This window comes from Diuraphis noxia, unplaced genomic scaffold (genome assembly GCF_037042655.1).
Source record: "Diuraphis noxia isolate RWA-SAM2 unplaced genomic scaffold, SU_Dnox_SAM2 contig0004, whole genome shotgun sequence".
NCBI classification, from domain to species: Eukaryota; Metazoa; Arthropoda; class Insecta; order Hemiptera; family Aphididae; genus Diuraphis; species Diuraphis noxia.
Window position 1 is genome coordinate 22,239,628 of NW_028301714.1, and position 16,612 is coordinate 22,256,239.

Below are 16,612 nucleotides of genomic sequence, written 5' to 3' on the forward strand. Positions count from 1 at the left end.
ATGAATGGAAATCTTGTGTAATTATTCTTCTTCAAAATTCTGTCTTTTGTAAAAAAAAAATTAAAATTAGCATGTATTTTAATATTGTTAAAATGATTGTTAGAAGATCTTGAGTATTATTTTTTCTTTAACTAAAGTAATAACTGTAACTACATTTACGTCTGGGGCCAAATCATTTTCACGTCTTCTACTTTAAACTATTATCTGTCAAATAAGAAGTATTCTTTATCATTTTATTTCTATCCATAATGCCACAACATTTGTATAAATTATAATGTTTTATTTGTTTGTTAAGATAGTTGAATTATGTTGTTTTTTTATTATTATTATTATTATTTTTAATTTAATTTTTTATAATATAAATATATACATATATCTTATTATTACTGTACATAACAAAGAATGTTCTAATATAGATTATTATATTTTGTCCATAAAAATGTAAAATATATATTGTTGAGACTGTAAAGACGTATGTAAATGTATTGTTTATACATATGAATATAAATTTAAAATATACACAAATACTTGGATTTTTAAAATCATTTAACATTTTGGTTTTACTTATATTCTCACAAAATTCCAATTGCCTGTTTGCATTCTTTATTTTTGTTTCTGTAGATATAATATACAGTGATTGTTGAAAAGTTATATTGACTGCGGTAAAAATACTTATTAAAAATTGATTTATATATACATGATTAAGTACATATTTGAAATCATATAATTAAATAATATTATTTAATTTTAATTTATGAAATATTATATACTTACTTTTTGCAATGAATGTTAATATTAGTTTTCCATGAATACACTTAACATTTTTAAAAACATCAAATAAGAATAATTATTTTGCCTATGGTACAAATATTATAATAACTAATAATTTATCCTAAATTTACATTAATAAGATGGGCATTGGATTAAATTGATGTTTTTGTTGGATAAAAGTAAAAACCATTATGTTTTATAAATTTTTTTAAATCATGAATTGTATAATTTATTGTTAGGTTGAAAATATCATTAGGATTTTTATGTTGTTATATTTTAAAAATCCAATTATTTAAATTTGGCTTATAAAAATTATTTATGTTTTTCTGTATGTATAAATAAATAAATTAGCATCATAATAATTGTTCTGCTGTTAGAATTATTATGAAATTGATTTTGTGAAAAAAGTCGCTCTCTATTTGAAAAAAATTGTTATTTGGATATAATATAATTATAAATTATAATTAATAAAATATTTTGTCAGTTATTTAATTCCATAACCTAAATACATATGTAAATACTACCAGTTTAAATCAATTTACTTACTTTCATCAATTAATGTTATACTGAAATAGAATATCATAAGAACATTCAAAAAATGTTCTAATTCAAGGCCAACAATTTGGTTTTGTCATCGGTTAAATGGTTCAACAGCAAGTTACAGTAGTAATGAAATAACTGTTAGATACTATTTATGAAAACAATACATTTAGGTTCAGTTATTTATAACATTTTAATTGATCAACATAATATTATGAGTCAAATTAGTAAAAACTTAATTTGAATGAAAAATATTTGTTATTTACTAACCAAAAAAAAATAGGTGATTTATTTTTATTCGGAGCAAATTCAAAAATCTTTCAAATTTGTACCTATTTCTTATATCATGGAAAATAGAGATATTTATTTTTGAACATCAATAAGTTACATTTATTTAATTTTATTTATTTGTACACAAATTATACAATAATCATCTTTGTTTGAAAAATAAATATAATCCAAATGGATCAGAACAAATTGAAACATTTTTAATTTTGGGGGATGGAGTGGCCGAGCGGACTAAGGCGTCGATTATGACGCTCGCAGTCGCCGGTTCAAATCTCGGTCACGGGCGGCATCGCTCTTTGGGAATTTCGCAGTATCTGGAGAGAGAGGCCCCCCCAACCGGGTATGGCAGAAACCTACTGGTGCCCATTCAAAATTCTGCCAAAAACCCACGTGTTGAAACCTACAGTACCTTCCCCTACAGTTCCCCAGGCTAATGACCACAGTTGTCTAAGCCCTAACCCTAAAAAAAAAATTTTAATTTTCTGTTATTTTTATAAATACACAATTAGTATGATGTTAGGACTGTTAGGTATATTATATAAATATTAATTTCTGATATAAAAGTGTATTGTTTTATTTATTTCCATTAGACAAACTGCTAGAAAGGGTACACATTAAAATTTTTTTTTTTTAAAGATAAATATTTATATTTATTATGCGGTTTCATGTTTTTAATATTAAAAGTAATTTTACCTGTTATCAAATTTTAACTTTAAAGGTAAGATTTTAAGAAGTAAGAATATTATTTATAATATATTACAATTTTAATATGTTGATAATTTGATTCAAAATCAAAATAGTCATCAAAAAAAGTCTATAAATAGTATTTTTACTTTTAAATTTTTATAATAAGTCTAATTATTTTAGTATAAAATACTTTAGGTTGTAATTAGATATCATATTCCTAAGAGGACACCATACCCACATGCGCTGTCTCCATCTTATAAGCGTGTAATACAGCAGCAAATTTATACTCAGCAGATCATGTTTAGCTCCATTAGTTTAAGAATTAGAGTAAATTGACCTCTAATAAAATTTAAAGTTAAGAATATTATCTGTGTTTGTATGTTGGGTTTTTATGATAGTTCAATTTTTTAACAAGTTTAGAATATAATAGCGTAAATTAAAAATGCTCATAACTATCTTAAAAATGAAACTTTTGTAAAAACCTACATAAAAACACAGATAATATCCTTACCAGCATATTTAATAATAGGTTGACTCACTCTAATTTTTTAACAGAGGTTAACAAGATCTTCGAAGGGTAAATTTGTTTTATTTATTTATAATAATAACATACAATAGACCTGTTATTCTACAGTGTGATCACAATTTAAGGTAACACTAGGTATCTCAAATAGATTACCATGTATTGAAATGGGGTTTTTGGTAGGTGATAGGGAATACCTATATACATACTTTCAGATTAATTAAATTTTTTTAAACATTTGGTGTGTGCATGCGCAATACAATTTATATTTTTTAAATGAAAATACTGATAATTTTCTATTTACAAAACCGACCAAGTTAGTGCATATCAAAATTTGGATTCATGCATAATTTGTGTTTAGTGAAATATTCATTTATAACCACTGAAAATAATAAAATAAGCGTGAAATAATTAAACATAATTTTTAGTGTAAGATATTTCATTAACTATATCAATTAAATGTATGACAAAATAGTTATAACGATTATAGTAATTTTAATATTATGATAAAAAATTAAATTTATGTTATGAATTGTTCAATATTTTTGCCATTATGTTCTAAACATGATTCAAGTCGCCTCAAAAATTCAGTCGAAGTTGTCACCTTGATATAGTCCTCACTTAAAATGTTATATGCTAATGCTATCTGTATTTTGTTTTAAGTTTTGAAGATTTATGATGGATATAAGATATGGTTATAAATAAAAATTTCATCAAAAACAAATTATGCATAAATCCAAATTTTGACTTACTCTAATTAGGTCAACTTTGAAAATCAAAAAACATTTTAATACAAAAAATGTTTTAAAAAAATTATCTATCGGAATATGTAGAAAAAAAATAGTGTTTCCGCTGAAAGAAAAATATAAGTTGTATTGCGCATATCATAAGTGTTAAAAATTTGAAACTTATCTGAAAATATGTGTTTAGGTATTCCCTATTATCTGCAGGTGTGGACTGGTAAAAAAGGGCACGGGATGCTACATAATTTAAAAGGCAAAGAACAAAAATGTTTAGTGAAAATTTAAAATGTTAAGATTATAATCATAAATAGGTACCAAGTTACAACAAATATTCAAATAAAATTGTATAATATTAGATTAAAAACAAATTAGGTGTAATAATTTTATTAGATACCAAAATCAGACATTTCTGTAATATTTTATTAATCTAGTATAATATTATGTTCTATATTTTTACTTATTGGTTACTTTACTGTTTTCAATGTTTGTCTCCAATAGACCAACTATAATATCTTGATTAACCTAGTTGGGGAGAAGGATATTCAATAAGTTATTAACAACAAACCATTATAACTACATAATCATAAAACAAATATATTACTATACAATTTCTGAAATTTAACATAGTTTTACTGGTCTATATAATAATCCTATGGTTATAATAATTTTTGCCAGTATAGTTTTATACGAGACAAACATATTCTCAACATTGTGTATTTAAATCAATGGACTAGGTGTAAATAAATCTGGGTCTTCAGTTTTGTTTCCTTCTTCAGCATAGATTTCTAAATTTAAATGTTCACAGTCAATACTACGTAATGGCACAATCGCAGGTGATGTTAAAATTGTATCTTTTTTTTCACTAGGTATTAATGGAAATTCCTAAAAATTAAAATACATGTTAGATGGTTTTTTAAGAGTACTTTCACCAAGTATAAATTGAAATCAATAATATTTTCATTATAATTAGTGAATATATTGGTAAACTTAAGAGTTAAATAAATTTTTGAATTGGTAAACTTTTTGCACTTTCTAGATTCGGAAATGAAATGGACAACATTTCCATATAGAAGAATCTATGTTAATATGGTTTTGACAAAATTTTAAATTAAGGGAAACCCATCATACAAAAATTTAAAAAAAAAAAGCATAAAAGACAGAATTTTAATTTGTTACACTATGGGGGGGAGGGGGTTTAGTACGAATTTAGTTATACCTATTACTATTAATTTCAAGTGAGTGACAAAACTTCATCAATACATTTTGATTTTCTAGATTTTATCTATACATATTTTTAATTAAAGAAAAGGTCTATTAAATGTGAGAAGCACATTCACAGCCTTAAAATAGTGTTTTATAAAAAACTTTATTTTTTTTTTTTTACTTTTATTAAATATTCAATATGTTTTACAATACAAAATACGGATAACAAATAAGGTATACAAACATGAATAACGTGAAGAGGAAACAGTTCATTAACAGAACCTCAAACGAATACTTTTACTTTTACTTTTTCTTGAGGACCATTAAATCAATTATATTAATAAATACATACTTCTGTATCCTTTTGAATTTCAATGGAGGTTGTTTCAGTTGTATGGAGATGAATCTGAAATGTACAACTTGAAGGTAAGGGCTTCAAGAGAGAATCACAAACTGTTAGTTTTAAACAGAAAGCTCTCAACATTTGTTCTAATTTTATTAAATATGGATCTCTTAAATTCCTTAATGAAAAAAATTAAAAATAAATATTAATTTAACATAATCATATGATAATAAATACTTACGAAAAATCTGATAAATTCAATTCAAGTTCAACATTACGAATATTAAATACAAAACGTTCAACTGCAACCCCAATCTTATTATAAAAACAAACATCTAATTTGCACAATTTTTTTAATCTTAAAAGACTTTTGACAGCGTTTAGTGTACCAATTATATATGAATTTAACTTTGGATAAATAGAAATCTAGAAAATCATATGATAAAATTCTGAAATAATTATTTAAAAAAAGTCTTACATGCACAGGTACGTTGTATTTCTTCTTCAATTCGAAAATTCCTTCAGGATATATTTTTCTTGCATACAGTATACAATGAATAGATACTTCTATGAGTTCTATAAGTACAGTTACACTATCTACAACACACATCAGATAGTTTTTATTTAATTGTAAACAATTTTTATACATCTATTTATGTTTAAAAATGAGTTAAACTAAAATTAGATTGTTATATTTTTGTACAATTTTTGTTAATTATGTACAGTGAAACTTCCATATAACGAAGTCGAATAAGCAGCAAAAAAAATTTGTTATATAGAGGAATTCGTTAAATAGAATTACGTATTTTTTTCAACTTTTTTTTTTATTATTTTTTTATTATGTATATTGTATGTATGTAAAAACAACATCAAACATCATATTACAGTTTAATTTAATTTTTAACCTTAAATATAATTTAAAAGAAATAATCAGTAAGTTTTGTTTGCTTATTATTTTTGAAAATTGTCCTTCTTTCGTAAAAAGTTTCTATATCGTCAAGTTTTAAAAAAATTTCATCGGGAACATTTGCTTCTTGTCTAAAACCATTTCTTACCACCGATAAAGCGTTTAATATCTTTGTCGGGTACATTGTTCATGTACAATTTTAGAACTATGACATAAACTATCAATTTGATAGTGACAACATTTACAAAAACTGGTTTTTATCGAACAATTATTTCGTTATATAGAAACATCAGATTCGTTATTTGGAGATAAATTTACGTGTAATTAACAATGAAGGTCATAGTTCTTAAAAATATTTCGTTAAATGGAAGTTTGTTATATGGAAGTTTCACTGTATTTAGTAAATTAATTTATATGTTTTCTTTAGTATTCAGTATTGAATTTTTCTGGCAAAAATTATTATCTGGAAAGTAGATTCAAACCATTTAAATATAAAAAACTTGAGACAAGTTTTCAGAATTATCAATTGTAAGAATATCAATTGTAGTATGTATATAAATGCATGAAAACATATAAGCTACAAACTTTTTTTAAGTCATTAAAAGAAACTGCAAAATACAGTAGCTATATAATATTAAAATTATTTTTGTTTTTTGATTTTTAATTACCATAAATCATACCTGAAATCTTTTCTTTACTCATTGCATTCTCTATAATTGTTCGTCTTGAAAAATCAATAGGAACTACAGACTACAGAACAATAAACACTGATGATTTTCCACAATTTTTCTACAACATTGGATAAGTTCATGGGTATATAGGTACTTTATTAATTTTCAGAAATGTAAAAATAAAAAGTTTCTAAATTAAAGATTCTTTGATCTTTATCATAACAATAGTTAAAACTGAAAAGTTTAAAAGTACATTATTGCAATTGATACTTGTTAGGTGAATCTTGATTACAGAGTTTCATACTGTTAATATAAAAATGTTTTTACTCTATTAGTCAACTTGTCTGAGATATATTTATAATATTAGTATTTGTTTGTACCCAGTAGAGTCTAGAGTATTGTCTATGTACCCACAGACAAAAACAAAACATATAAAAAGATAAATAGTGAATATTTTTTTAAAAACAAATAGTGAATTATTTCGTCATGTGTATAACTATCTATGTCCTATGACCATTGTCACATTATATGTACTGATAAAGTTACCTGCAATTTTGTGATACTACCAGTTTTGAACTTGTGAACATAGAATGATAATAAATTATCTACGCTTGTGATTGTGAACATTACCAATTGACATATTATTTTCCTGGACACTGGACAGTTGTAGGCAAATGAAGAATGAACGATGAGAAATAAATGATAATCTCTACATACCTATTGTCTTAAGTTCGAAGCACAGAATATATGAAATATATATTCTATGTCCGAAGTATTGAATTTCGATAGTCGTAATAAGCAATTGTGCAAGTGTAACTTACGAGTACTGTTTTAGAAAAATAATTCTTAAATCTATTATCTATATTAGTAAGTGCTTACATCATTGAAGTCAACAGTGCAAAACTAAGTTTAATGATATACAATATTTTTAATAGTTAAATAGTATTTATAAGTTGTAATATTCAGTATTATATTTGAAAAATTAATATTTCTAGAATTAATTTATCATGGTATGTATGCAATTGAAATATTTTTAAATATAGTATATAGTTAGGTATTTTTTTTTAAATCAGCAGCTTAATTTTATTTAAACTGCACTCAAATCTAAATGACTATAAAATTATTCAATTTTTAATTTTCAAGTATAAAATTGCTCCTTTAAGATTAGACAAGTGCTGCCTGCTCTAAAATGTAACCATACATTCTAAAGTGTGATAAAATTTAAATTCTTACATATTTTATTGTAATTTTTCATCTGTAATATCAACATTAAAATTGTATGAAATCTAACAAATAATATTATACAATTTCTTTATTTGTTAATGTATGTAGCCTGCAAGTCATTTTCAAAATAAATAGGTATTTAATACTTTCCTTATATCGGCCTCTGTTGTACATTTACAAACAAATAAATAATAATTTTATAACCTAAATTTACCTTTAATATTATTAAAATACAATAGTTTTAGGTACTTACCTAAAATGGTGTTTGCTATATATAATATGTAATAAATTAATAACTAATGTGCAACATTATTCTAAACATAGAATAAAAATAATATTAATCTTATTAAAATTATTAATTTTGTTTATTTATACCTTATAAAATTATTTGTCTAGTCGTTTAACAGAGTTGATGATGAATCGTTTAGCACTACTTTTGATATTGGATCATTGCCTAAACACTATGAATTTAATGAATTCATATCAGATGAAGATACTGAATCAGACAGAGATGATTTACCTCGGCTTGTGCTTATGGGCTTAAGAGGGTAAATTGTTGTTTAATTTGTTGTATATACTTTGATTAATGTTTATTCAACTTAAAAGGAGTGGGAAAACTTCCATACAGAAAGTAGTTTTTCAAAAAATGTCTCCTAATGAGACTTTATTTATTGGAAGTAATAATTCAATGCTAAAAGATGTTGTTAATAATTCAGCATTTGTGAATTTCCAAATTTGTGACTTTCCTGGTCACTTTGACTTCACTGATCCTGAATACGATGTACAATCTATACTTCAAGGATGCCAATCACTTGTATTTGTGATTGATGCTCAAGTAAATATATAATTATTTATATTTTATAAAATTCATTTATTCTATAAATTCATTCTTTTTAAGGATGCTATAGCTAGTGCACTTAGTCGTTTACATTCAGTTGTAACAAAAGCCTACAAAATAAATAAGAATATAAAGTTTGAAGTTTTTATTCATAAAGTAGATGGACTCACAGAAGATACTAAAATGGAAACTCAACGAGAAATTCACCAAAGAGCTAATGATGATCTTGTAGATTCAGGTAGTTTTTAGAATGTTAGCTATGATTTAATTGTGAGAGTTAGTGGCCACATTAATGATATGTTTTATTAATTAAGTACATTCAATTAAATACTAATTTATGTTCTTTAGGAGATGAACAAAAAATATATATTAGTTTCCATTTGACATCAATTTACGATCATAGCATATTTGAAGCATTTAGTAGAGTTGTGCAAAAGATGATTCCTCAATATGCAACTCTTGAAAATTTCCTAAACATTATTATATCGGTAATGATAATATTTTTTTTTATTAATATTGATATTTTTGTTTTAAATTCTTTTTAAATAATTTAATTTCAGACATCTGGAATTGAAAAAGCCTTTTTATATGATGTAAAAACTAAAATATATGTAGCAACTGATTCATCACCGGTTGATATTCAAAGTTATGAACTTTGTTGTGATATGATAGATGTTGTTATAGATTTATCAAATATTTATGGGTTAGTTATTTGATAGTTTTATTAATGAACGGTGTTCAGTTTAACGTTTAAATGTTTTTAGGTTGGGCGATAACCCAGGATTAATGAATGATCCAGCTTTTGATGATCAAAGTTCAAGTCTAATTAAATTAAATAATGGTACCATTTTATATTTGAGAGAGGTATGCAGTTTTTTGGCACTTGTATGTATACTAAGAGAAGATAACTTTGAAAAACAAAGTGAGTTACAAAATGTCATACATTTTATTCTACAAAGGGCGAAAAATATATATTAATTTGTTTTTATTCTTAGGAATTATAGATTATAATTTTGTGATTTTACGAAAAGGTATACATAAACTTTTTGAACTAAAAGTTAAAGAAAAAGAAAGTATTGAACCAAGAAAGCCACCATCATTTAAGTAGTTAACAATTATTTAATTCTTGTTTGTTAGAATATTATACCTATTACTAGTTTTACTTTATTTTAAGATATGTAAGTTTATATTTAATTATTTTTAAAAATAATTGAAGTTATTCCATTGTAAAATTTATCAAATTAAAATTGTGTAATAAAACAAATATAAAGTTAATAAATTGACACCACTGTTTAGTTGAATTTAAAATAACATTTTTTTTTGTACTTACATTATTATTTAAGCAAGGTATATGTCAGGATATTTTTCAGAAAAATATTTATTTTAAAATTAAATTATATTAAATGTTATATAGGATAATATTATGTGAATAGTACTCATAAAGTATATATTTTTATTTAAAAAAAAAAAATACAAATCAATAAAAAAATCTATTTTAATTATTGCACATGTTTACTGTTTTTGTTTTCCATATTCTATTATTACTTGGTCAGACCTTTTCCATTTGCTTATTATCTATACTCAATCGATCGTTATTTTACATATAAAAATGATTTATCAACATTGGAAAAAATATTATAGTCAAATTTCTTCATTAGAACGAGTACTATCGTTGTTAATATATTTTAGAAGTTAAAACACATCACTGAACACTTTTGTCAAAAACTTATTTAACAAAGATTCCAAACTTAGTCTAATGACTATCAACATTTTCAGAATTTAAGTAGCACACTAATTTATGGATTAAAGAAAAAAATAGAGTATTTTTATATTGGGTACCCTTTGACCCCTCTATCAAAATAAAATCATAGTTTATGAAAACCTCAATATCATTATTTGGATTCCACAACATTTGATCCGGTAAATAATGTCTGGCGACAAATGGACCCCGTCGATAGATCCAGTGCAAAAATATCCTGTACACAAATTAACCGGATTAAAAATGTACAGTATTTTTAAATAATTATAATTATTCAAATATAAATGTAATTGTTTTTCTATGATAAATGAATTATATAAAATCAAAATTATTGACAGTCAAAAAAAATATAATATAATAAAAGTAAAAATAAATTGTTTTTCAATGATAAATAAATAATATAAAATCAAAACTATTGGGTCAAAAAATAATTATAATAAAAATATAAATGTAATTGTTTTTCTATGACAAATAAATTATAAGCAAGAAACATCCTCAATCAACCTTCAACAATGGAGGAAGCTCTAGGAGAGCACAACACGCACTTGATCCATACCTTCTTCAAATCCATCGGTATTGACACAAAAATTTAATGTTAAGATAGAACTACACTGCTAAAAATATAATGTAAATATACAATATCACTGTAAAATCCACATATACCCATAAGCGTGCGCACGGGGGTGGCAGGGGAGGCGGTTGCCTCCCCTGCGAGATTTTCCTCTACACCAAAATATAATATTATACCTACCAATTGGAGAAAATCGGGTGGGGGGATTGAAGTCTGGACCTCCTTAGCTAAAGTATTGCCTCCCCTGCCAAGAATACCTACGCACGCTTATGCATATACCACAACTGTAATGTAACCTTAATTTAGAACTTAGTTATTTATTTGTATATTCACTTATTAATGATAATGTAACCACAACCACAGGCTAATGACCTAGCTGTTGAAGCCTTTAATATCAATAAAAAAAAATATATATATATAAAATCAAAATTACTGACAGTCAAACAAAAATAATATTATAATAAAAATATAAATGTAAGTATAATAATTGTTAGGTAAATATAATAAATATGTATAATTTATGGTTAAAAATTTAAATTATGAGCAATACTTTTTAAGTAATTTAATATATCATCTCTTTAGTAATTTAATACATTTTCTATTCGCTGGTCCAAATCTTTATATTTTTTTCTTTTTGATGCAAGGCTTTCTCCTAAGTTAATTTTTTCTATTTTAGCTTCTACCAAGTTTTGTTCAGTTTTAATAAAATTAATAAATTTCCATATTGTTGTATGATGAACCCCTATGGAAGAATTAAATGCATTATGCCACCCCTCTACTGCATTATTTGTTCTTGTTCATTTCATTAAAACATTTTTTTATACATTCTATATATTTAATGGAAAAATTGGGTTTCTTTTTTTCCTCCATACAGGACGTCCAAACCAAGTGTCCTCGAAGAAGTTCAGGATGGGCTGGAAAAGAGATTCATTTTCTATGTAGTATTCTGACTCTATAAGATCTTCAAATGCATATGCTATATTGTGTACAGGTACGAATGCCAAATCCAAAATAATATATAAAAATTGTATAAAAATATACAAATCCTGGCTCTAGTTATACAAATTATTATTAATTGTATTTTATTTAGCAATTATTATTAGTAAAATATTAAAATAATAATATAATAAAAAAACAAAAAAGGCATTTTTTTTGTCAGGTAATCTAAAACTATGACTTGTATAGTTTTATCAAAACTTTTCTTTTTTTAGTCGGGTATTTAATGTGTATTATTGACTATTGTACTATCGAAGTCGGGGTCAAATTAATTTACTGATATCAACTCATACGGATGACAATTGTTAGACAATAAAAAACAAAAAATTAAAATTAAATTGTAGTGGTTTTTTGGCATATTTTTTGAAAAATGAGAGCACATTTTACATTTATTAAAGCATATTTTGTTAGGTTTTAGTGCATATATGCAAGCATATTTAAAAGTTTTCAAGCGGTGTTTTGAAATCTTTATTTAAGAATTAAATTAATGTAGCAATAATAACCATTGCGGTTAACATTGTAATAATTATCATACATTCAGAATTAATGATTTTATAGATATTTTAAAATTATAATTGCATTTAATTAAAAATAATTTAATGCCTGATTCACTGTCTGTTGTAGTATGACATTGGACTTTACAAGAAAAAATTTTTTATAGTCCGTGCAATGCCACACAATTTTTTGATTTTTCATTGTATTTTTGATGTATATTATGTAAATACTAAATAACCATGTAATAATAAAAGTTTTTTTGCCTTTTTGACTCTTAACAAATGTGAGTGGTATATTTAATTTTATTAGAAGTAAAACTTTAGTCAATAAACGTTTAATAAAACCTTACAGGTTTTAATGTGTTATATACAACACGAAAACCAGAAAACTGATTATCGCTGGTTATCATTGTCACAGGATATTTTTGATGTCGGGTTATATTGTTGCCGGGTTATTATCTACCGGATCATTTGTCGCCGGATATTATTTATCGGATCAAATGACGTGTCGCGCATTATTTTGATGTTACATATATACCTACAATTATCAAAACATATTGAAAGGCACTATTGTATTATAAATTAAACATTGCAACTACAGTTTGGTAAAGCCAACTAGAAGTATAAAATATTGATTTAATATTTGAGAGCATATGAAAATAAAATGTTAAGAATAAGTTTTTCTTTTTTTTATTAAAATAAATTATTTACAATCTGTAACTTAAGTATAATAAGCAAATAGGATTTCTTTTTTTTTACAAAACCTTTACATTATGGTAAAATATGAAGAGGGAGGCTGTCCAGTGACAGAACCCTTATATGTCAATGGTGTCATGGGTTTAATAAATCCTTGTACCAACGCCTTTTTAATCGACGGGTGAGATTATTAGGTAGGTTCGCTCCGCCCTGATTAACAATAAGTTAAGACACATTTTGTAAATTAAATTTAATGCAATCAATTTTATTTATTTATTTAATTAATGTATCAATATTTATATTGAAAAATTATATTATATAACAACAATTTGCAACAATTATTTTTATAATAAACTTTTATGCTAAAAACTTTCAAATATATATTCCAATGGCCCAACATTTTAATGCAACAAACTGTGGTACATTATAATTATGAATACCATAATGCAAAAATAAAACATACCTACATTTTACCAATACATAAATTTGTTATTGTATAGCATTTTTAACATCAAAATATAGATTAGTGAATATTGCATATGAACATGTAAAACAAAAAATATATATACAAAATCTTTTTCCTGTTATACTTGCCAATTTGAAATATCTAGAAATATTTCTTGCCAAATTCTGAGAAAAACCCATCATTAATAAAACAATTAAGTGTATATTATCATGTTGTTCTTTTGATGTACATAATTCAGGTATTGCACTGAGTAGAAATGGCACTACTATTGACTAGAAAAAATCAAACGAAAAAATATTATACAGTATCAATATAATAGTTACCTAATCATAATGCATATAAAATAATGTTAAATTATATAGAGACTGAATCTAGCCTTGTTCGTTGTTCATAATAATGTAATCTAATAGAAAATATCTAATACTATCAAGGCTATAATTGTAAAAATAAATCTGGGTTTAACATTTTTTAATATAGATACTGGGCACTTATAATTTTTACGTTCAAAGCATAAAAACTATTGCTCTATAGTGTACCTATCTCACAAATGTTATTAGCTTATTTTAATAAATTGATCAAAATTAATTTTTAGAGAAAATTCCTGCAATGTTGGCATAATTAAATGTAATTTTATGACTAAAACATATTGTGGTAACAAATAAAATATTTGAAAACAACTAACAAGTCACATTATAAAATTGGTTTATTTAATGTGTTAAATTGTGAAACATTTACTTTTCTGATAAAAAATACCATGGCACTATGGATGGTGACCCAGTGGCGGAGTGATATATTTTACAAGTTGTAGTGATGGGGAAATAATAAACAAATGAAAACAAAATATTTTTTACAAATTTTAAGATAATCAAATAAAATTAATTTTTAATCAATTAATTAAATTAATAATGACAAAATATAAAGTCTTTCTTTTAATACATTTTTTTTTAATATTCTGTTTTTGTTCACCATTTATATTTATCACTCTGCCACCAGATAATCGTTCACTGTACTATATTTTTTTAAACAGTTAAGTACAATTAATGGAAACATAGTTAATAATTAAATGTAACTAAGAATAAAATAATTTGCTAAAGGACCTTTAATGCCTTTTTTTTATTTGGCTTAATGTGGTAATTAATTTTTTCAAAATAAATATTTTACAATATTTTAAAATAAGTTAACAGCGTTGGTAACATGGCAGACACTTGAAATGACACATCTAATATAGAGATAAGCTGACATTTTACTGGCATACATTACCCAAACAACTTTAAGAAGCACTAAACTTACAAAAATGGTAAATCTGAAGTGATAGAGTTTATTTTTAGTGTTAAAATGTTAAGTATTTAAAAAAAATAATGTAAAAACATAAATAAAGCAATGCTGACATACATAGTAAATAATATTATGATATCAGCAATTATCCGATAACAATGTTGTTTTAGAAATATTTTGGAAAAAAAATATATATATTAGGTACTTGATATTTAACATCAAATAAATAAATAAAATAATATGAAACTTTTCGAGTATCAAGGTAATTAAAAAATATAGGTAACAATTTAAAACCAACACTGAACAGTTTCTTTATCCTCAGAGTATAAACAAAAATTCTATTTTTATGATACAACTGAAATATCCATTTTAAAACTCAATTATAATATATTACTTACATTGCCAAATAAATGTCCTAAGTCATAGTAAAATAATACTAAAACAATTTGAGATAATACAATATGTAAGATTGTAATATATGAAAATTTAATTTCATATTTTTTATCTTTGGAATGTAATCTTGGATTGAAATTATTTTGTTCACAGTTAAAAATTGGTTGGTTTTCAAGAATTGTTGGTATCACATTTTCTTTAAGCGATTTTGGAACAGGAGAATAGCGCAATTCAGAATTCCGTGTACAATTTTCTAAAAAAAAAAAAACGTTATTTAATATTTTAGAAATTTATTGAGATACATATATCAAGGCAATTTTCAGACTTCTGATATATTATATATATTTTTATTATAAAAGAATAAAATGCGGGTATTCTGTTATAATAATTCAAAACAATTAGATTTTTGCTGAAAAAAAATTTATGAATATTTAATTTATTAATTACAATATAAAATTAAAATCAATCCAATATATTACTAAAATATTTATTACCTGGTTTGTCTTTTATAAATTCTGATTTTTCAATTAATAGACTTTGTTTAGGTATTATGGAAGTAATTTTTTTAAGTCTAAGTTCTGAATTCTCTAATATTTTTTTGCGTCTCGCTTCACGTCTTTCTTCAACATTCATTATGCAATTTTTATAATTTTGTATTCAGTAGATAGATAATGAACAAATTTAAATAACTTATTATATTTATTTAGAAATGTAACATTCATAAACGTTTAAATGAAAATTGAAAGTTAAAAGTTAAACATTTTATTTTTTTTTTATAAATTAGACGCCTAGACTTTGGACAGACTACAGTTCACAGGCCGTGAACGAAAATGTTAACATTTTAACTTTTAACAATATAATATTATTATTATCTAATTACAACTTACAACTTGGTATTATTAAAAGCTTCCAAACAATAAAATATAAATATTATTATCTTTAATAATTGATAATTAATATTATCTCTAATATTATAGGCATAGATAATAAATTTCCCATGGGGTTTTTTCGTGATTAGTTTTTCGCTTCGTACTTCTGAATTCTGATCACCAAAGACAATATACTTTTATTATCTATCCTGATCACAGGAAAACAAGAACTCCGATCAGCTGCTGATTGAGCATCACGTCCATTGAAAATAATTTATAATGATTTGTATTTCGTGGCGTTGTATTCAGCAATCTCTTTGGAATTTTGGATATAAAATGGAGGTTTGTCACGGAC

General features: G+C 24.4%; 3 protein-coding genes across 4 annotated transcripts; 1 reads left to right on the forward strand and 2 right to left on the reverse strand.

Moving 5' to 3' along the window:
* Positions 1-4,119: 4,119 nt before the first annotated feature.
* On the reverse strand, positions 4,120-7,224 carry PolZ2 (DNA polymerase zeta subunit 2). The gene is made up of 5 exons (XM_089225109.1): positions 6,686-7,224; positions 5,577-5,695; positions 5,340-5,524; positions 5,108-5,276; positions 4,120-4,434 (listed from the first exon to the last, which is right to left on the reverse strand). The coding sequence occupies exons 1-5, from the start codon at positions 6,705-6,707 to the stop codon at positions 4,270-4,272; spliced, it is 660 nt and encodes a 219-aa protein (XP_089081235.1). The 5' UTR covers positions 6,708-7,224; the 3' UTR covers positions 4,120-4,269.
* Positions 7,225-7,272: 48 nt separating this feature from the next.
* On the forward strand, positions 7,273-10,150 carry RagC-D (Ras-related GTP binding C/D). 2 transcript variants are annotated; one of them, XM_089225107.1, is made up of 8 exons: positions 7,273-7,686; positions 8,297-8,448; positions 8,507-8,735; positions 8,799-8,976; positions 9,087-9,226; positions 9,299-9,441; positions 9,503-9,660; positions 9,734-10,150. In XM_089225107.1, exons 1-8 carry the CDS (start codon positions 7,684-7,686, stop codon positions 9,844-9,846), a joined length of 1,116 nt encoding a protein of 371 aa, XP_089081233.1. In that variant the 5' UTR covers positions 7,273-7,683; the 3' UTR covers positions 9,847-10,150. The 2 variants fall into 2 exon arrangements, with proteins under 2 accessions (XP_089081233.1, XP_089081234.1); XM_089225108.1 differs by having other exon boundaries at positions 7,275-7,543; positions 9,734-10,149.
* Positions 10,151-11,369: 1,219 nt separating this feature from the next.
* l(2)SH0834 (lethal (2) SH0834) lies at positions 11,370-16,403 on the reverse strand. Its single transcript, XM_015507901.2, has 3 exons — positions 15,883-16,403; positions 15,394-15,641; positions 11,370-13,992 (listed from the first exon to the last, which is right to left on the reverse strand). The coding sequence occupies exons 1-3, from the start codon at positions 16,019-16,021 to the stop codon at positions 13,744-13,746; spliced, it is 636 nt and encodes a 211-aa protein (XP_015363387.2). The 5' UTR covers positions 16,022-16,403; the 3' UTR covers positions 11,370-13,743.
* Positions 16,404-16,612: the final 209 nt, after the last annotated feature.

Bases quoted from the DNA above. Each gene is read 5' to 3' on its own strand.
- RagC-D (XM_089225107.1), top strand. The intron at 9,227-9,298 runs GTAATGATAATA...ATTTAATTTCAG, and splicing joins TCCTAAACATTATTATATCG to ACATCTGGAATTGAAAAAGC. The intron at 9,442-9,502 runs GTTAGTTATTTG...AAATGTTTTTAG, and splicing joins GATTTATCAAATATTTATGG to GTTGGGCGATAACCCAGGAT.
- PolZ2 (XM_089225109.1), bottom strand. From the start codon at position 6,707: ATGAGTAAAGAAAAGATTTCAG. The intron at 5,696-6,685 runs GTATGATTTATG...TGTGTGTTGTAG, and splicing joins GAGTAAAGAAAAGATTTCAG to ATAGTGTAACTGTACTTATA. The intron at 4,435-5,107 runs GTATGTATTTAT...TTTAATTTTTAG, and splicing joins AAATTCAAAAGGATACAGAA to GAATTTCCATTAATACCTAG.